The sequence below is a fragment of the Rhipicephalus sanguineus genome, chromosome 8 (assembly GCF_013339695.2).
Source record: "Rhipicephalus sanguineus isolate Rsan-2018 chromosome 8, BIME_Rsan_1.4, whole genome shotgun sequence".
Taxonomy (NCBI): Eukaryota; Metazoa; Arthropoda; class Arachnida; order Ixodida; family Ixodidae; genus Rhipicephalus; species Rhipicephalus sanguineus.
This window is the reverse complement of record NC_051183.1, coordinates 165,073,928-165,095,782: the sequence shown is the minus strand read 5'-3', so window position 1 is coordinate 165,095,782 and position 21,855 is coordinate 165,073,928. Positions and strand designations below refer to the sequence as shown.

At 47.3% G+C, this 21,855-nt stretch overlaps 1 protein-coding gene across 5 annotated transcripts in view; it reads right to left on the bottom strand.

Annotated features, from left to right (window-relative positions):
* LOC119402453 (rho GTPase-activating protein 1) overlaps positions 1–21,511 on the bottom strand; it is a 169,053-nt gene extending 147,542 nt beyond the window's left edge. For 4 of the 5 annotated variants that reach the window (XM_037669606.2, XM_049418646.1, XM_049418648.1 and 1 more), the window contains exon 1: positions 21,252–21,508. In XM_037669606.2, coding sequence (XP_037525534.1) covers positions 21,252–21,309 — 58 coding nt within the window. In that variant the 5' untranslated portion in view covers positions 21,310–21,508. Of the gene's footprint in view, positions 1–21,251 lie in introns of all 5 variants that reach the window. The other variant, XM_049418649.1, reaches the window with a different exon arrangement.
* Between the last annotated feature and the right edge of the window lie 344 nt (positions 21,512–21,855).

Here is a 21,855-nt window from a genome sequence, read left to right as displayed (position 1 = left end):
AGGGACTGTTGCAGGCACTGAAAGCAAGCCTCGTCATGCATAGTTCTTCAAATTGCGAGGACCGTTCCTCAAACGAAAGTAACAAAATGCGTTTCGTTCGTGTTTGGCCAGAACACCTGAAGAAAGGCATTTTTGATATCGGCAGAAATTCTAATCTTGGAACTGCGAAACTTCAGCAGTAAATGAAGGATGTTAGTGTTCAAATACGGTACTGTGCACAAGACATCATTGACTGAAGGTGAGCCCGAAGCACGAGAAGAGGCATTGAATACTCGTACTGTCGTAGTTCTGTGGCGTCTCACTACATCTCGGTGTGTTATGCTGTACGTCTTATGTATTGTCTGTTGTAGTAGGTGCTTATCAATAGTCATGTTCCTTCTGAAGGTCTGGTTCTCAAAGTAGCCTTCTTTGTAGAGACTCAAACCTTTTGAAAGCTGCACCCCGGTTGTCTTTAATCTCGGAACAATCGCTGCATCAAGGCAGTTCAACTTCGTAGTGTCCACTGTTTTTAAGAGTTGATTCTTTTGGCAGTCCATTCCAACCAGTACAATTCCCAGCGACTGAAAGTTAAGCAAGGCTGTCCCGGTATTTAAAAGCAGTGTGAGAACTGATCCTTCAAATTATCGCCCGATATCACTCACCTGTATCGCCTGCAAACTTCTTGAACACATAACCTATTCTCATGTCGTGTCTCATCCTGCTGCGTCTCTTTCCTTTTCAGTAATCACCACGGCTTCCGACCAGGACACTCATGTGAAACTCAACTTTTTGAATTCACTACTGACCTCCATTTAAACCTTGATTCTCTCTTCCAAACAGACATAATTCATCTACACTTTTCAAAAGCTTTTGACCGCATACCTCATCAACGACTTATGATCAAAGTAAATAGGTTATGCATCCATCCGCTAATCACGTCACGTATCTGGTGTTTTCTAATTGGCCGATCACAGCTCACAGTGATTGGGCACCGTCACTCTACAGTCACCGAAGTGTTATCTGGAGTACCGCAAGGTTCAGTCCTCGGACGCCTTTTGTTGACAATTTTCATTAATGACCTGCCCTCTCGTCATCCATCCGGCTGTTTGTCGATGACTGCGTCCTGTACCGCCGTATCAGCTCACATAATGATCAATTGCTTTTACCAGGGTTCGTACAGGTTTCAAAGGATTCAAGCATATTCAAGGAATTTCAAGGGCCTGTCACACGTTTTTCAAGGACTAAAAAACAGCATCCAAATGAGGATCTTATTTTTTTTACTCTAACAATGTTTCAAATTCTGACTAAATTTATCGCACTTATACATATACGGTTGAAACTCAATTTAAAGGGGTCATGAACCACTTTTCCAAGTAATGATCTAATGACCTCAGTATCGGAGTGTACTGCCTCCCGAATCGATTGCCGCAAAAATTTCTCGAATCCGTCAAGAATCAGCGGAGTTACGGGGGTTTGGCGCACGCTCCCAGCGCTTTCTCTCTTTTCTCGTGCCAACGAGCGCACTGGAAGCTGGACAGGGAGAGATGGCATGGGGGAAAGAAGTTACGTCAGCGCGCGTCATGAAGCGCGATCGCTCTCCCGCTGTGATTCGCTTGCGCGAGTGCGGCTACCGTGTACTGAGGAGTGCGGCGCCGGCAAGTGGCGGCACCCCGCGGCAAGAAGCGCATCTGATCCGAACGCCGCTCTCGATTTACGTCGGCTATCGGCCAATAAGCATGCTATGTCTCTTGCGACGTAAACTGACAGATCCGCGAAGTAAACGGACAGACGCCCCGCCCACCGACGAGAGTGAGAACCGGCCTCTGTTTGAAAAGAGGGTGCCTGGGGAAACGGCAACTTCGCGCTCCGCTTGTGGCCATTACGCGGCGCGCAGACTGTAATATTTGGCAGAGCAGTTCATAGCCGTGTCAGCTTTCCGCAGGATGTGTTTTTTCAACCAGCCCAAGCAGGGGCGTAGCCAGAAATTTTTTTCGGGGGGGGGGGGTTCAACCATACTTTATGAATGTTTGTGCGTGCGTTTGTATGTGTGCATGCCTATATACGCAAGCAAAACTGAAAAATTTCGGGGGGGGGTTTGAACCCCCCCAACACCCCCTTGGCTACGCCCCTGGCCCAAGGGGTGCTTCATGACCCCTTTAACGAAATAATCAACCCGCTCAAATTATGTTGTTAAGTCAGAAAGTCTATACACTTGAGAAAGTGGTTTTTCAGTCCTTCAAAACCTAAAACTGTAACACAGAGACACCCAAAATCTATGACAGTGTTTTTGCCGCATGCTCGTGTGAAAAGTCTGTTCCGGTGTACTGAACATTGAGTTCACATATGTGGTCCGGCTGATGCAAGCCAGGTAGACAAGTGACATGAAATATGACGTGCAGGCAAAATGCAAAGATGGAGAGAACGAATGCAGTGATTACGCGAGCAAGAAAGTTGCGAGGAGATGATCAGTGTCATCTGTCGAATAATTCATGATTATTTCATGATTTATGCGACAGACGACACTGATCATCTCCTCGAAAGCACACAGTAGGGTTCCTGTGGGAGCATTATAAGGAAAAATAAACCACTGCCACCTGTTGCACCATCTGGTACATAAGGGTGCGACTGTTGACTTGAAATAAACAGTGGGAAAAAACGGACGGTGACGGAAAGGAAACACACAGGACAAGTGCTGGCCCGCTTGACTAGAAATATAACTTAAAGTAGCTGACTGGGCTAGTTGGTTGTGCATACTTGAAATAAACAGTAGAAAAAACGGACGGCGAAGGAAAGGAAACACACAGGACAAGCGCTGGGCCGCTTGACTAGAAATATAACTTAAAGTAGCTGACTGGGCTAGTTGGTTGTGCATACTTGAAATAAACAGTAGAAAAAACGGACGGTGACGGAAAGGAAACACACAGGACAAGTGCTGGCCCGCTTGACTAGAAATATAACTTAAAGTAGCTGACTGGGCTAGTTGGTTGTGCATACTTGAAATAAACGGTAGAAAAAACGGACGGTGACGGAAAGGAAACACAGTACAGGACAAGTGCTGGCCCGCTTGACTAGAAATATAACTTAAAGTAGCTGACTGGGCTAGTTGGTAGTGCATACTTGAAATAAACAGTATAAAAAACGGACGGCGAAGGAAAGGAAACACAGTACAGGACAAGCGCTGGGCGGCTCGACTAGAAATATAACTTACAGTAGCTGACTGGGCTAGTTGGTTGTGCATACTTGAAATAAACAGTAGAAAAAACGGACGGCGAAGGAAAGGAAACACACAGGACAAGCGCTGGGCCGCTTGACTAGAAATATAACTTAAAGTAGCTGACTGGGCTAGTTGGTTGTGCATACTTGAAATAAACAGTAGAAAAAAACAGACGGCGACGGAAAGGAAACACACAGGACAAGCGCTGGCCCGCTTGACTAGAAATATAACTTAACAAAGTAGTTGACTGGGCTAGTTGGTTGTGCATACTTGAAATACCCATACTGGTCAAGCGGGCCAGCGCTTGTCCTGTGTGTTTCCGTTCCGTTGCCGCCCGCTTTTTGCACAGTTTATTTCAAGTATGCACAACCAACTAGCCCAGTCAGCTACTTTGCGACTATTGAGTCCATTGCTCCATGCATATGGGTGGCATGAAATCTTGTCAAAATAAAACCAGGCTCTTGACTATGGGTGACAGATGTTTTAAAGCAATAGCGATAGTGCCCCCGCTTGAAGAAAAAAGCCATCTGTGTAAAAAACAGAAAGAAATTACCACTTTTTTTACTAACTTTTTTCAAAAACACTTTGTTAAATTGGTTTTGGTTCCAACTTGGTTTCGGTAATTTGGGTCGACAACAACATTGAACCTTATGAGTACCTGCCGAGGAATGCAAATTTCTTCCTTAGATTAAGAACTACGTAAAATCAGGTTTTGTTAGATCGAGTTCTAACTATTATTATACTGTAGAAAAGTCTAGCTTTGATGCCATCTAAAGTAGTTCCCAATACACAACAAATGTTCAGGACAGGTGCTGAAACGTCTCTAGTATTAATAGGCTTGACATCATTGCAGTGTACTAACCACATGTACTGCTCACTTTACAGGGAAAAAAGGAGCATAAATGCAGGAGACGAGAGTGGAGTTGTGAGGAGACAAGTAGAGAGAGACAGAGAGAAAGCAAGACAAGATGAACTGATGAGTGAGGAGTGAAATGAACGATAAGACAAGGCATGAACAAATAGAACAGCACATGCAAACTCAGACGGTGTATTGTTTCTGAAATGAAATGTTTGCCGCATTGACCAAGAACAGAAAGCAGGTCGCACTGTGGACTTTAAACTGCACTGGTCCCGAAATTCAAGAGTTTTCAAGGTCAGAATACAACTCCAGGACCTTCAAGGGCCTTGAAAATGCACTTTTCAAATTCAAGGGCTTTCAAGGTTTCTAAGCACCCGTACGAACCCTGTTTTACAGCGTGAGCTCACTACAATTGAAAAATGGTGCGCTCAGTGGCTAACGCAACTAAATGTCAAGAAATGCAAGTTTATGCGCGTATCACAGAAACACTCTCTCATGTCATACTCTCTTTGCATTCTCTTCGCATTGACCTGGTTCAATCATACAGGTACCTTGGCATTACCATCCCTAGCAAGCTTACATGGTCAGAACATATTCGTAATCTGGTTACTGCACCTAACAAATCTCTGGGATCACTGTCATCATCACTTCCCGTGATCCATAAACTAGCATATGAGACATTTATCCGCACTAAACTAGAATTTGCATCGGCAAAATGGAATCCTCATTAGGCGTACCTTGTTGAGCTACTTGAAGCTACTCAAAACTGTGCAGTCTGGTTTATCACGTCCCAGAACGACCATCGGCTAAGTGTTAGAAACATCAAATCATCCTTGGACATCAAATCTTAAGCACTTCGCTGAAAAATCTCTCGCTTATGCCTCTTTCAAAAGCTCTATAATAACTTTACATACTTACGTGGCACGCTATTTTTTTCCACCAAACCGCACTTCACGCCGTCTATCGCACTCCCTCAGTCTTCAATGAATTCACGGTACTATAAAATCCTTCAATAATTCTTTCTTGCCAGTAGCCATTGCAGAATAGAATAGTTTACCTGACCTTGTAGTAATGGAACGTGACCCTATCAAGTTTCGAAATGTACTAACAAACTTTTTGAGAGCTCATGTGTAACGTATTTTGAGATCTTCTTTTTGTTAACAATGAGGGCATTGTTCTTCCTGTGTATTTTGACTGTCTTAGCATTTCACCTCAATCCTTTCTAAATGTTACTTTTATTGTATTTACTTAATTCATGACTGTTTGAACATTCTTTTTTGTATGTATGCTCCCCCCTTATGCAATACCTCAACAGGGGCCCTTAAAGGGGCCCTCCAACACTCTTCAACGCCCCATTTTTTACTCGCGGGCAGCATAGACTGAAGTACGGACAGCTTAGTGCAGCAAGAACGGCAGCGATAGCGGCACACAGTCTGAAGTTATTCAATCCAGAAAATTCAAAATACAAGAAAAACATGCCTACCCTTAACTCGATTTTCACAGGGTCACATGACCACGTTTGACTCGCCCTGTGACGATTCACAGAGCTTCAAAGAAATGAGCTGAAAGCTCCTACGTAGAGGAAGCTTGCACACCCTTGTTGCTTGTCTTTTACAACGTATTGTTGATGTCGTAGCCATAGTAACAGATGTGGTGTCTGATGCCTGACTTGTCAGAACTTGTGCGGGTGCTACTGCTTCGAAGCGAGGCTGGTGAGGCTTTGTCTGCTGTTCCTTACAACGACATTCCATGTCATTCCCTCCTCTCATTCGGAGAAGGGAATTTGTGGAGGAGCAAGGGCAGTGAAACCCAGTCGGCCCTGCGCAGGTTTTTCGATGAGCCGCCCAACGAACTACAAGGTCATTCAATAAAGAGGATTACTTGCACTGCACGTGCGGAAAGAGGCAGCTCGCAAACATACAGAAGCAAAAAAAGGGAAGAGAGTATGGACATCCGACCCAGGCAGGCAAAAAAGCCAGGGGTGAAATGGCAGCCAGTGCCTCTGTCCTGCTTTGTAGCTGTAGTGATCTTTTTTGTTGCGACGGCATCTATTTGGAGTCCATTGGAAAAGCAAGAAAAAGAAAAACGAAACCCAACAGTAATCTCAGCTTTGATGCCACACCACGATCGCTTCTAACATTACATTTATCCAATCATAGGCTGGCACGCTGCGACATCTCCATCCGCAATAGCCCTGGCGAGCGCCACAACACGCGGATGCGGTCGGCAGCGATGTAGCGACCTTACTGCATGATTAAAATACTAAATCATGTGATATCGGTGCTCAGACCTTTGCTAAAATTATCACCCTATCATCAGCCCCTGTCATCAGTCCTCCTCACCCTCACTTCACTTTCCCATCCCTTTGCTACACTATACTATACAAGACTGCAATGCATTACCCTCTCACCTCCTCCACACCCTATCATCAGCCTACCTCACCCTCACTTCATTTTCCCATCCCCTTGCTAAACTATACTATACAAGACTGCAATGCATTACCCTCTCACCTCCTTCACACCCTATCATCAGCCCTCCTCACCCTCACTTCACTTTCCCATCCCCTTGCTAAACTATACTATACAAGACTGCAATGCATTACCCTCTCACCTCCTCCACACCCTATCATCAGCCCTCCTCACCCTCACTTCACTTTCCCATCCCTTTGCTAAACTATACTATGCAAGACTGCAATGCATTACCCTCTCACCTCCTCCACAACCTATCATCAGTCCTCCTCACCCTCACTTCACTTTCCCATCCCCTTGCTAAACTATACTATACAAGACTGCAATGCATTACCCTTTCACCTCCTTCACACCCTATCATCAGCCCTCCTCACCCTCACTTCACTTTCCCATCCCTTTGCTAAACTATACTATGCAAGACTGCAATGCATTACCCTCTCACCTCCTCCTCAACCTATCATCAGTCCTCCTCACCCTCACTTCACTTTCCCATCCCCTTGCTAAACTATACTATACAAGACTGCAATGCATTACCCTTTCACCTCCTTCACACCCTATCATCAGCCCTCCTCACCCTCACTTCACTTTCCCATCCCCTTGCTAAACTATACTATGCAAGACTGCAATGCATGGCCCTCTCACCTCCTCCACACCCTATCATCAGCCCTCCTCACCCTCACTTCACTTTCCCATCCCCTTGCTAAATTATATTATACAAGACTGCAATGCATTACCCTCTCACCTCCTCCACACCCTATCATCAGCCCTCCTCACTTCACTTTCCCATCCCCTTGCTAAACTATACTATACAAGACTGCAATTCATTACCCTCTCACCTCCTTCACACCCTATCATCAGCCCTCCTCACCCTCACTTCACTTTTCCATCCCCTTGCTAAACTATACTATACAAGACTGCAATGCATTACCCTCTCACCTCCTCCACACCCTATCATCAGCCCTCCTCACCCTCACTTCACTTTCCCATCCCTTTGCTAAACTATACTATGCAAGACTGCAATGCATTACCCTCTCACCTCCTCCACAACTTATCATCAGTCCTCCTCACCCTCACCTCACTTTCCCATCCCCTTGCTAAACTATACTATACAAGACTGCAATGCATTACCCTTTCACCTCCTTCACACCCTATCATCAGCCCTCCTCACCCTCACTTCACTTTCCCATCCCTTTGCTAAACTATACTATGCAAGACTGCAATGCATTACCCTCTCACCTCCTCCTCAACCTATCATCAGTCCTCCTCACCCTCACTTCACTTTCCCATCCCCTTGCTAAACTATACTATACAAGACTGCAATGCATTACCCTTTCACCTCCTTCACACCCTATCATCAGCCCTCCTCAACCTCACTTCACTTTCCCATCCCCTTGCTAAACTATACTATGCAAGACTGCAATGCATTACCCTCTCACCTCCTCCACACCCTATCATCAGCCCTCCTCACCCTCACTTCACTTTCCCATCCCCTTGCTAAATTATACTATACAAGACTGCAATGCATTACCCTCTCACCTCCTCCACACCCTATCATCAGCCCTCCTCACTTCACTTTCCCATCCCCTTGCTCAATTATACTATACAAGACTGCAATGCATTACCCTCTCACCTCCTCCACACCCTATCATCAGTCTTCCTCACCCTCACTTCACTTTCCCATCCCTTTGCTAAATTATACTATACAAGACTGCAATGCATTACCCTCTCACCTCCTTCACACCCTATCATCAGCCCTCCTCACCCTCACTTCACTTTCCCATCCCCTTGCTAAATTATACTATACAAGACTGCAATGCATTACCCTCTCACCTACTTCACACCCTATCATCAGCCCTCCTCACCCTCACTTCACTTTCCCATCCCCTTGCTAAACTATACTATACAAGACTGCAATGCAATACCCTCTCACCTCCTCCACACCCTATCATCAGCCCTCCTCACCCTCACTTCACTTTCCCATCCCCTTGCTAAACTATACTATACAAGACCGCAATGCATTACCCTCTCACCTCCTCCACACCCTATCATCAGCCCTCCTCACCCTCACTTCACTTTCCCATCCCCTTGCTAAACTATACTATACAAGACTGCAATGCATTACCCTCTCACCTCCTCCACACCCTATCATCAGCCCTCCTCACCCTCACTTCACTTTCCCATCCCCTTGCTAAATTATACTATACAAGACTGCAATGCATTACCCTCTCACCTCCTCCACACCCTATCATCAGTCTTCCTCACCCTCACTTCACTTTCCCATCCCTTTGCTAAATTATACTATACAAGACTGCAATGCATTACCCTTTCACCTCCTTCACACCCTATCATCAGCCCTCCTCACCCTCACTTCACTTTCCCATCCCCTTGCTAAATTATACTATACAAGACTGCAATGCATTACCCTCTCACCTCCTTCACACCCTATCATCAGCCCTCCTCACCCTCACTTCACTTTCCCATCCCCTTGCTAAACTATACTATGCAAGACTGCAATGCATTACCCTCTCACCTCCTCCACAACCTATCATCAGTCCTCCTAACCCTCACTTCACTTTCCCATCCCCTTGCTAAACTATACTATACAAGACTGCAATGCATTACCCTCTCACCTCCTCCACACCCTATCATCAGCCCTCCTCACCCTCACTTCACTTTCCCATCCCGTTGCTAAACTATACTATACAAGACTGCAATGCATTACCCTCTCACCTCCTCCACACCCTATCATCAGCCCTCCTCACCCTCACTTCACTTTCCCATCCCCTTGCTAAACTATACTATACAAGACTGCAATGCATTACCCTCTCACCTCCTCCACACCCTATCATCAGCCCTCCTCACCCTCACTTCACTTTCCCATCCCCTTGCTAAATTATACTATACAAGACTGCAATGCATTACCCTCTCACCTCCTCCACACCCTATCATCAGTCTTCCTCACCCTCACTTCACTTTCCCATCCCTTTGCTAAATTATACTATACAAGACTGCAATGCATTACCCTTTCACCTCCTTCACACCCTATCATCAGCCCTCCTCACCCTCACTTCACTTTCCCATCCCCTTGCTAAATTATACTATACAAGACTGCAATGCATTACCCTCTCACCTCCTTCACACCCTATCATCCGCCCTCCTCACCCTCACTTCACTTTCCCATCCCCTTGCTAAACTATACTATACAAGACTGCAATGCATTACCCTCTCACCTCCTCCACACCCTATCATCAGCCCTCCTCACCCTCACTTCACTTTCCCATCCCCTTGCTAAACTATACTATACAAGACTGCAATGCATTACCCTCTCACCTCCTTCACACCCTATCATCAGCCCTCCTCACCCTCACTTCACTTTCCCATCCCCTTGCTAAACTATACTATACAAGACTGCAATGCATTACCCTCTCACCTCCTCCACACCCTATCATCAGCCCTCCTCACCCTCACTTCACTTTCCCATCCCCTTGCTAAATTATACTATACAAGACTGCAATGCATTACCCTCTCACCTCCTTCACACCCTATCATCAGCCCTCCTCACCCTCACTTCACTTTCCCATCCCCTTGCTAAATTATACTATACAAGACTGCAATGCATTACCCTCTCACCTCCTTCACACCCTATCATCAGCCCTCCTCACCCTCACTTCACTTTCCCATCCCCTTGCTAAACTATACTATACAAGACTGCAATGCATTACCCTCTCACCTCCTCACACCCTATCATCAGCCCTCCTCACCCTCACTTCACTTTCCCATCCCCTTGCTAAACTATACTATACAAGACTGCAATGCATTACCCTCTCACCTCCTCCACACCCTATCATCAGCCCTCCTCACCCTCACTTCACTTTCCCATCCCTTTGCTAAATTATACTATACAAGACTGCAATGCATTACCCTTTCACCTCCTTCACACCCTATCATCAGCCCTCCTCACCCTCACTTCACTTTCCCATCCCCTCTAAATTATACTATACAAGACTGCAATGCATTACCCTCTCACCTCCTTCACACCCTATCATCAGCCCTCCTCACCCTCACTTCACTTTGCCATCCCTTTGCTAAACTATACTATGCAAGACTGCAATGCATTACCCTCTCACCTCCTCCACAACCTATCATCAGTCCTCCTCACCCTCACTTCACTTTCCCATCCATTTGCTAAACTATACTATACAAGACTGCAATGCATTACCCTCTCACCTCCTCCACACCCTATCATCAGCCCTCCTCACCCTCACTTCATTTTCCCATCCCTTTGCTAAACTATACTATACAAGACTGCAATGCATTACCCTCTCACCTCCTCCACACCCTATCATCAGCCCTCCTCACCCTCACTTCACTTTCCCATCCCCTTGCTAAACTATACTATACAAGACTGCAATGCATTACCCTCTCACCTCCTCCACACCCTATCATCAGCCCTCCTCACCCTCACTTCACTTTCCCATCCCGTTGCTAAACTATACTATACAAGACTGCAATGCATTACCCTCTCACCTCCTTCACACCCTATCATCAGCCCTCCTCACCCTCACTTCACTTTCCCATCCCCTTGCTAAACTATACTATGCAAGACTGCAATGCATTACCCTCTCACCTCCTCCACACCCTATCATCAGCCCTCCTCACCCTCACTTCACTTTCCCATCCCCTTGCTAAACTATACTATACAAGACTGCAATGCATTACCCTCTCACCTCCTCCACACCCTATCATCAGCCCTCCTCACCCTCACTTCACTTTCCCATCCCCTTGCTAAACTATACTATACAAGACTGCAATGCATTACCCTCTCACCTCCTCCACACCCTATCATCAGCCCTCCTCACCCTCACTTCACTTTCCCATCCCCTTGCTAAACTATACTATGCAAGACTGCAATCATAAGCGTGCGCAGGGTTCCCCTTCAGGGGGGGCGAAGGTTCGTCGCAGCGCCCCCCTCCCTATAGTCAATGTATGCGGCTGCTTTTGCGCCCCTCTTCTCGCCCCCCCTACAATGTATAAGGCTGACTTTGCGCCCCCCCTTCTCGCCCCCCTTGCCCCCCCTGCGCACGCCTATGACTGCAATGCATTACCCTCTCACCTCCTCCACAACCTATCATCAGTCTTCCTCACCCTCACTTCACTTTCCCATCCCTTTGCTAAATTATACTATACAAGACTGCAATGCATTACCCTTTCACCTCCCTCACACCCTATCATCAGTCCTCCTCACCCTCACTTCACTTTCCCATCTCTTTGCTAAACCATACCATACAAGACTGCAATGCATTACCCTCTCACCTCCTCCACACCCTATCATCAGTCCTCCTCACCCTCACTTCACTTTCCCATCCCTTTGCTAAACTATACTCCTCCTCACCCTCATTTCACCTTCCTATCCTTTTTCTAAACTGTACTATACAAGACTGCAATGCATTACCCTCTCCCCACCTCCTTTTCTTCCTCCGCACCCTCACTTGCCCATGCCCTTGCTAAACCATATTATACAAGACTATGCAATGCATTACCCTCTTTCCTCCGCATTTCCTTCCTCCTCACCCACACTTCCCTTTCGCACCCCTTCTATGCATGGCTATACTATGCTAGGAGCTGCTTGGAACATACTGTGGAGCATACCAGCCAAGCTTTGTGCGGACAATCCAGGAGTTTTGCCAAGCTTAAATTTTTGTATTCCAATGACTGCCCATAAGCATAACATATTTACACGATTAACACGAGAGGCGCATCGCACGTAGTCAAATAAGCTGAACTCGCACATAAAGTCTAATAAGGATCAGTGGAATGGTTCTTGTATCCACCCTTGTAAGTCCGGAGAACGATCGGAGCGGTGACCGGTACGATTTTCCATGCGATGCGACGGCCGAAGCGGCGATGCGGCAGCCGGAATGGTGGCTGTCCGATGCTATGAAAGGTCACCATTCCGGTTCCCCCACCGCCACGTCGGACGTCGCATCGCATGGAAAATCGTACCATCAGTCTCGGCCGTAAAGGGACACTAAAGGCAAATAACAATTTATGTCAGAGTGAAAGCTCAATGTATGACAATTAACGTCTAAAACGGCAATATTATCAACAGCAGTGCCCTACTTACCGAGAAATTAAGCTAAATGTATTTTAATGTATTACACGATGAGCGCCACGAGCGGCACATTTTGGAAATGATCCCGATGACGCGAGAGAGTTCGACTACAATAAATCACTCGTAATCAAACTAGCTGCAATAAAAAAAGAACCTTCCGTGCGTCAAGAGACGTCATAAAATGCTGCTTGTTCGTTTCTGTTTGATTCACGGAAAAAAGAACCTCTTTGGCGTTGCCAAGGTTCCGTCGTTGCGTTTTCGCGAACTGCGCTTCGCACGGCACCCTGCTTCGCTCACGCGATCGCGTCTCAGTGGTAGTTTCGGTATCGCGTACTGCCGCGTGTGTTTTGCGCGCTCGTGAAAGTCGCTCTGAGAGAAAGTAGGGTGGCTAGAATGGGGAGGTGTGACGACCGCGCTGCCGCCATTTGTGAGGAAGTGTTGTGTCTCGTAGGTCACGGAGCAGCGCAAGTTAGCTTTTGTGGTCAGTAGTACGGCCTGCTCTTGCGTTTCCGGTGATGTGAGCGGATGTCGTACGTCGTTCCCTGAAATGCCTTGAAGAATACTACCGAGGGGAAAAAACGCAAAGGTGGTGTTTTGTGCCAGGTTGCGACGGTGGCTACAAGTACTTCGGGGAAATTTGAGTGTCTCGCTTTTGTGAAGCTGCCTGCAAAGATGAATTTTAAAAGTGGACACGTACCGTACCATACCGAGCGCCGACAAGGCACTGCAAGACAGTTCTGCGGTTTTCGAAAGGACGCGAACGTACGTACCTTGCAAGGTACGACGTTCTTACATGTATAAGCATAAAATAAAAGCTGAGGTTTGGACGCTTCTTTGCCAAGCCTTCACAGCTTGGCGAAGAGCCTCAAGGGAGGAGATGTGTCGTCTGACTTTTGGAGGCCCTACTTTCCCAAGACCAACTCCTCCCTGAAAACGAAGAGGTACCTTTGGACGACACTACCTGCCGACACAGCAGAGGTTGCTATCGACCATGTGGACTATGTAGACCAACACAGTGATGCCACCTGGCTTACTGCATTGCGGGATATGCAGCCAGGGTGCGCAGTTTAACTCATATTGCGACGTTTACAAGAATGCCCGCCTTGTGACACGATAAAGTGTACCGCACCATTTGCCAGCAGAAGCTCGTAGACGGTGGTACATGCGGGGCTCCTTTACCGCGCCTGCATCCAGAAGTAGTAAAGGATATTTTGCGTCTAGCAGCCCATGTGCCACGGATTGGCTGTAGGGTGCATTGAGCTGCTTTAACAAGATCGCTTGCCATGTTTTTTCTGCATTACATGAGTTCATTTTCTGCTCAGAGGGCGGAACCCGCCTACTGAAAACAAAGCCAATAGGGTTAAGCCTGTGTTTCGTAATATTTGAATGTTCTGCATTGAATGTACTATTTTGGATAAACTCGTATCAAGGCAAGTGGGTGTCTTGTACTTTATAGAAATCTTTTACCGCATTGCAGAAAAATCTGCGTTGACTTCCTATCTTTAAAGGAGCACTGACACAAAAATTTTGCACCTTGTTTTTTTTGTTGCAATTAGCCCCGAGAACGAACACTGGCGGCGCGGCAGTCGCGGCGATGTGACCAATGTGACGTCACGGCAAGGACTCGCTTGCTCCGCGGCCGAGGATCGCCTTTTTCTGCGCCCGCCGCGTACCCGCTCTTTCGCGATACGGTGGTGATTACTGCTCATTCTTGCGACGCAAATCTCCCAAGGGAGATTACACTACTAGCGAAAGTTTAGTAAGCTGTAGAAAGTTTGGATAATAGAGCTTATAATGGGCGAACTGCCGTCCGAACAAGCTTCACCGTGAAAACGGTGATGCACGAGAGCAAGACATTCGTTGTTTTCACCCCGTACTCCAAGACATCGGTGCTAATAAAATTTACGCTAATGGTTCTAACTTCAGTACAACTTGGCGTAGACTCCACGGTTAGAACACGCGTCCCGATGATTACAAATTAAATTAGGACGTTTTCAATTCACCAACTACATTGCGGCTTATCGTACAAGTTATGTCTGCCTTTGCAGATTATCTAGGTGATTTGGCAGAATTGTACTTTCTGCTACAGAAGTCTTTAGATGAATCTGTCTATCGTAAAGAATGACTTAATACATCCGGGAAATTAAACAAAATAATACTGCCACGCACACAATGGTTTCGGAAATCCTGAGGTGTTAGTATACTTGGATTATGTAAACATTTCTTCTCAACACTCGCTGTGGCCGTATACCCCGATTTGCATGAACTGCTGGTCCAATCAACCGCCGGGTCACAAGCGGTAATGTTAAATTCTCGTGGGAGCACTGTTGATAACAATCGCCCGCAAAAAAAAAAAAAAACGCCTGAAAGTCGAAAAGCGTTTTTAACCGTTTCGATGGCACTCTCAGTGACGTGGCCCACGTATTAATTAAACGTCCTTCGCCTCAATGAGTCAATGAATGGTATCGCACGTCATGTCCACATAAAGGTTCATGATGCGCAGGGGTGTATCAAATGCAAAAAAAAAATTAATTTATGAGCTGGCTACCTAAACTAGTACTTATACAAGTGTAACAGCGCCGTTGCTACGATGCTGCATGAAGACACAATCTGACAGCAATAAGGAGTTTCCGCAATTAACCTCAACTTTTTTATGTTGTGAAATGAAGCCCCGAAATTATTGCGAGAAAAACGTGAAACTAAACATGATGAGTGAGCAAGAACACAAGGAAAACAAGCACAACAACTGCGGCAGTATTCTCGGGCGAGCGCTTTCGAGATATTTTGCGAAGCTCAATACTGCATGCGCTTTCGTGCGCGGGGCTTGGCACACCGGCAAGAACGCTGTCCGCCGACCGCGGATGCGTCCGATGCAAATAACACTTGTGGAGCCGAAGCCATCATATTTTTTAAAGGAATCGCCCTTGAACAACGCAACCTAATAACGTAAATAAGGTGTCTTGCGTGTCAAGACCACGACATAAGTGTGAGACACGCTGCAGATTAATTTTGACCGCCTCGAATTCTTTAACGTGCTCCTGTATCTAAGCAAAGGAATGCTGCTTCTCACACCCGTCGGAGTGCGGCTGCTGTGGTCGGGAATCAGACCCATCCCCGAAGTTAGCAGCGCTAGGGAAAAATCTAGGGACTTCAAGCAGCGCGACAGAACAACATCACACTTTTCAAAGTGTGCACGACGGCGCGCGGCCACCGTTGAGGACTGTGAAGAAAAAAATGCATATAACTTTTTTGTCGTTTTACTAGGAACATTATCGATGCTGTTTTCGTCATTCATCTGAAGCTTGAGACAGGCAAAAAGCAAACATAAACAGCGGAACAGCGCACGAAGCAAGCGCGTGATACGCCGGCGCGTCACGGCGGGCGTCGAATAGTCCTTGCCGTGACGTCATCCACGCCTCCCGCCAGGCGGCGCCACCCCAACTTCTCGGGGCTAATAGATAGCTTATGATCCACTTATCACGGCTGCAAACCTCGTTTGCGCGAGTGCGCGACGGTTATTTATTTAGAGACGTTTTTAGAGCGCCCAGTCGCAGTTTCGGTTTCAAAGAGCACCGAGCTAGGCAGCATCCTCCGAGTGCGCGACGGTTATTTATTTAGAGATGTTTTTAGAGCGCCCAGTCTCAGTTTCGGTTTCAAAGAGCACCGAGCTAGGCAGCATCCTCCGGATGACGGGAAAACATGGCTGGCCACGTGAACACGCAAAATTGTGACGTAGGCGGCGCGCGAGCGTGGGTGCGGTGGGCGCCGAATCAGGTCAAGTGCGAAAACTAGAAGCAGCGCGAAAAAAACGACGACAAAAATAGGAACACACACAACAGGACAAGCGCTGAACTGCCAACTGAATGTTTATTGAAGAATCACCACTTATAGCTATGCCACCAAAAACGCCTTGTCACACAAAAACCAACGATTGCGGGCATGCGTATTGCTAAACTAACAGGTGTTTATCGAGAAAAGATCTCTCATGAGTAGTTAAACTAAGTGACGCCGCGCTGACACACTTATCTCCAGCTTTATTGATAAAATAAGCTTCCACGATTTCTCTTTCTTTTTTGGATTTTCCAAACGTCAAAAAACTAGTTTGCCCGAACTTGGGTGTGCATGCGCATGGGTGTGTGGCGTTTTTTGTGTGACAAGGCGTTTTTGGTGGCATAGCTATAAGTGGTGATTCTTCAATAAACATTCAGTTGGCAGTTCAGCGCTAGTCCTGTTGTGTGTGTTCCTATTTTTGTCGTCGTTTTTTTCGCGCTGCTTCTAGTTTTCGCATCATGAACCGACTCGCCCAAACCTACAAGTTGTTGCTAACACAGGTCAAGTGGCGCCAGCTATGGAGGATTAGAAAAGAACTAACAAACGCGTAATCTATGTCCTCCGAGCATTCGGAAGCGCCCATCTCGACTCGCTAAGCTTACAGCATCGAATATTTGACTATGGCTCTCAAAAACGGCGCCGAATCGGGACGAATACATTGCTGTCGAAGCTTAAAAACATGAATCTAAAGCAAATGGAAGCATCAGTTCGGAACTTACACGTTATAGAGCGCACGGCGGCCACTTGATAAATTCGAAGTGGACGACAACCGCTTTTGGCAGTGCTGCCATGTTTTTCGGAGGCGCGAATGCCTCGCCGGCGAAGCTTGCCGTGCAAGTTGGACAGCTCTCGCGCGTGCGGCGACGGCCGACGTTCTGCGGCACCGCGCCGTTGCGGCAGGCTTGCCGCTAGCGTGAGCGGGCCATAACATCTGCCCACGGGCACGACGAGCGAACAGCAGAAGAAAGCACAACCAGAACACGAAAAGCCGCAGGCATGGAGGAAGAAATACGGCAGGATGCACACACAAGCGCAAGGGCACAACCAGCCACCAGCCAACACAAACTCGTGACGTAGGTTTGTTTACACATCCGACGCGTTGATGTCGGCGTCGCGAAGCGCTCGCATCTCGCTCAGTCGCGCGGCATGCACTTTAAAATTGATTTTAAATATGTTCTAGGCTATATTGGCCCTTGATATTTCGTAGACGTTGTGTACGGCTCCACATATACATCTATTTCACTCATTATCTCGCCTTCGAAATTTTGTGTCAGTGCTCCTTTAAAGTACAGTGGCGCAGCCGGGGGCTGGCACACCGGGCCCGCGTTTTAGTGGTCCGCATCGCGTTAGCGCACTTCAAGTCACCCGCCTGAAATCAGTCTTTCACACATCACTGCTGCCGTGCCCAACGTTGCCCACCTTTACTGCGCGGCGGCGTGCACTGGCGGCGTGCACCATTCGGGCGTCCGGCAACATCACGTGCATGCGGCATTTTGTCGAACTTTCCTTCAGAGCGACTTTTACGAGCGCGCAAAACACACGCGGCAGTACTGCGCTTCGCCGAACTGCGGCGAAGCGCAGTTCGGCGACGAAAACGGAACCTTTGAACCACGCGCGTTGTTCCCCATGGCAACACCAAAGAGGTTCTTTTTTCCATGAATCAAACAGAAACGAACAAACAACATTTTATTACGTCTCTTGATGCACGGAAGGTTCTTTTTTTATTGCTGCTAGTTTGATTACTAGTGATTAATTTTAGGCAGACTCTCATACGCCATCGGGATCATTTTGAAAATGTGCCGCTCGTGGCGCTCATCGTGTGATACATTTAGCTTAATTTCTCGGTAAGTAGGGCACTGCTGTTGATAATATTGCCGTTTTAGACGTTGTCATACATTGCTCTTTCACTCTGACATAAATTGTTATTTGCCTTTAGTGTCCCTTTAAGCCCGGTCGGTGGAACTGCAAGGGTAACTCATTATATTTGCGAAGGAACGGTGGAGGAAGTCTGAGAGTGTATGAGCGTACTGTGGCTCGCTGTGTTTTCCACTGTTTTTGTTCGCGGTGAATGCGATTCTGTAAGCTGAAAACTGTGGCGGGACTTGAAAAGAGGAAGGCCATCTCGCAGGGCGCAGCTGTCCAGGCCTTGTGGAACCAAAACTATGTTCCAAGCGGGCATATCGGGTGGATCCCAAACTCGGGGCACTAAACAGGCGCCAAAAACTCGTGGCAACCACGTTATCAATTAATTAAGGTTTAGGCTATCACTGATCTTAGACATGCCAGAAAGATCAGGCCAGACACCTCATCAGCGCCCGAATATTTCCGGCCGAGGATGAGCTCTTCTACCAGTACGAAGAATTTCGAGGGATCTTTTCATCAAGTACTCTCTTGGGTGGGACAGCCCTCAACGTAGCCAACGAAGTCCTGACGAAGAAACGTCTGTCGGGTACCAACATCGATATGCAGCACTTCGCCAGAAGGGGCTTTACTCAGTGGCGAATATGTATTATGGACATTTATTTTCCACTGTGATGTCTACTTTGCAAACGACTATTCACTCTTTCTTTCGATGCGATTTGTTGTGGAACAATTACATCGGTGCAACTTTGTATTTGCACGTCTGAAGCGCGGTATCCTGAAGACCGACGTTAAAAGTGCCACATATGTGTTGTAATAGACGAGCTGCAATATATAATGCTGCAGTAAAGCACGTCTGGAGTATGTCCGGTGCTCTGTGAAAAAAAAAAAAAAATCACAGCATATCCACGGAGTGAATGATGATGAGTGGGCGAAGCTGCGGAGGTTCATCGGTAAACCGTGAATCTTCCGTGAATTCTGCCCAGTACATCATCACCGACGTGAGATCGGGCGCGTTTATACTAAAGGTTCGATGAGTTATGACGACTTGCAGCTCACTTTAATTTTACATGTACGCTGTGAATTTTCATTGTTTAGAAAACCATTGCTTTAGAAAACATCTGGCGTCTTTCGTTAAGCAGCTGGCGCCTTTTCGTTTTGCTTTAGAAACATCTGGCGTTCTTTCGTTTTGCTTTTACAGAACATCTGGCGTCTTTCGTTGGTTTATTTCATCAATCAACGGCGTTTTGAACAAAATTTTTATTGTTTAATCACGCACAGGAGAAATCTCACCAGGCACTACCTTGGAGGTAAAGAATGGCTGCTAATGGGAATGAGAGACAGAAGAAGTCGGCTTTTAGCTAACGCTGCGAATTTTTTATTGTTCAACGCACAGGAAAAATCTCCCACCGGCACCACCTTGGAGGTCAAAGCGTAAGACTGGTTACTCACTACGACTACGACTACGAGGGACGAACGGGTGCCGCCTTAAGGAGCTTCGCCCCTAAAAATCGCCTAGGTGCGTTCAATGAATCACGCTCCGGACATACTCCAGACATGCACTATTGGTGCTCGTCACGAAAACGTCTTGCGAGCCCACGTGTGGCCTCGACACAAACAACGACATCGGCAAGCATCTACCGAAACCAAGGTGCCTTCATTATGCCCAGATCAAGCAGTCACCCTAGATTATTCACCCAGACTAGTGGCGTAGCCAGCAATTTTTTTTTTTCGGGGGGGAGGGGGGGCACCTTCTTGATCTGAACTGGGGGTCGGGCAGGCAAATGTGATCGAGTGTGCTCTATAGGCCATGGCAAAAAAAATTTCGGGGGGTGGGGGGCACGGGCCCGGTGTGACACCCCCCCCCCCCTGGCTACGCCACTGACCCATACAGATACCCTAACTCGACCTAAATCACGTGCTCTGGGGCTCTGGCGATCCCCCCTGTAATCAAGAAAGATGGCCCAAATTACCAGGGCTTAAAGTCAGAGGGGGGGGGGGGGGCTCGGGGGGCCCGGCCCCCCCTTCCATTTCCTAAGCAGGGGCTGTATGTGTGTATGTATGTATTTAGGTCGCCGCCCTCTGAGTCCCCCCCCCCCCCTTTCCAATGAAGGGAGACTTTAAGCCCTGTGAATTACCCATCATGAGCCAAGACCCAAAACTTCAGCTACTGGCCGCCCAGAGGGCCCGCGAGAGGTGCTTTGGATTATTTTTATTATTTGCACACTATGTGCTGCCTTCCAAATTAGTACAATATACGTAGTTTAATGCGAGTTTCAAATTGCAAAATTAGTTCGTCTATGGTTTATCCAGAGCTATATTATGATTTTAAAAAAATCAAATGTAACGTTTAGGTAACGACACGTTCCAATGTTCGAAATGTAACTGTAACATTGAAGGAACTTGAACGGGAACTCGTTCCAAGATTGGGAAGGAACAACACTGCACACTACGTGCTTGTCATGTATGTGTTCGGTGAATAATTGCCGCTGGTCCTACTTTTCGTGCAACCTCCCATCTTCTTTCGATCGGGGGACATACCGTCGCCCACGCAGAGAAGCGAGCTTTTCCCACGCTCCAACGGAGGTGTTCGCGCGTCACACCCAAAGGATCTAGCGCTGAATGGGTCTGCAGTGACGCAGTTCAGATAACTACACACTGAGGCATACATGACATGTATCCGCAGCAGAGGTCGCGCGAGCAATCATCGCGATGACGCGCAAACTCTCGATCTAATCGACACGAAACACAGGCTTCGCGCGAGCCGCCCGCAACAGAGCCAGCTGATGCGACGGAATTCTCGCTGCCGAGAGGTTTCGACCTGCTGCGGAATTCGCGAGGGGGATTTCTACGAGGCGTTTAATCCGTAGCTAAGCGGATGTTTCGATCGGCTTAGTCCTAGCGCCGAATCACCAGCGCGAAACCCACCTGACAGCCGCCGACGGTTCCTCCGCCCGTTGAGGCGAACCGGAGAGTCTTCTTCCATGCTGTTTTAGCACACGACGCAGCATCCAAATACCCTGGCCTTCATCGCTGTATCCACACGAGACACACTTGTGGAGTCACCACAACACACACACACACACACGACGGCTGGCGAGCTTTTCGTTGATGCAACTTGGACGGCTGCGGACGGTCGGAGACAGAAAAGCAAATACGGATATTCCGCGCGCACGGTTCACACAAATGCACTCAACGGCCTCATTTTTTTTTTTTTTTTTAGCTACGGTATAGTTCATACTTCACCCGCTGGATAAAAATATGTTGAATGCTTCCACAACCTAGCGCCACTTGTAATCTCAAGGCACGCCAACATGGTGCACTTACAGCGCTGTGACTAGCTGTGACAAAACAACAAACTTCACACTAGTGAACGTGGCCTCCTCGATTGCAAAGGACGTCGCTAGTCTTGGAAGCTATGCAAAGAATGTTGCCATCACCGCTATCGTATGGTGTACAGTGTAGAACACTGTAGTATGGTGGCTAGCTATGATGTACTAAAACGTAATAGTGTGTCGTCTTTGCAGCAAAC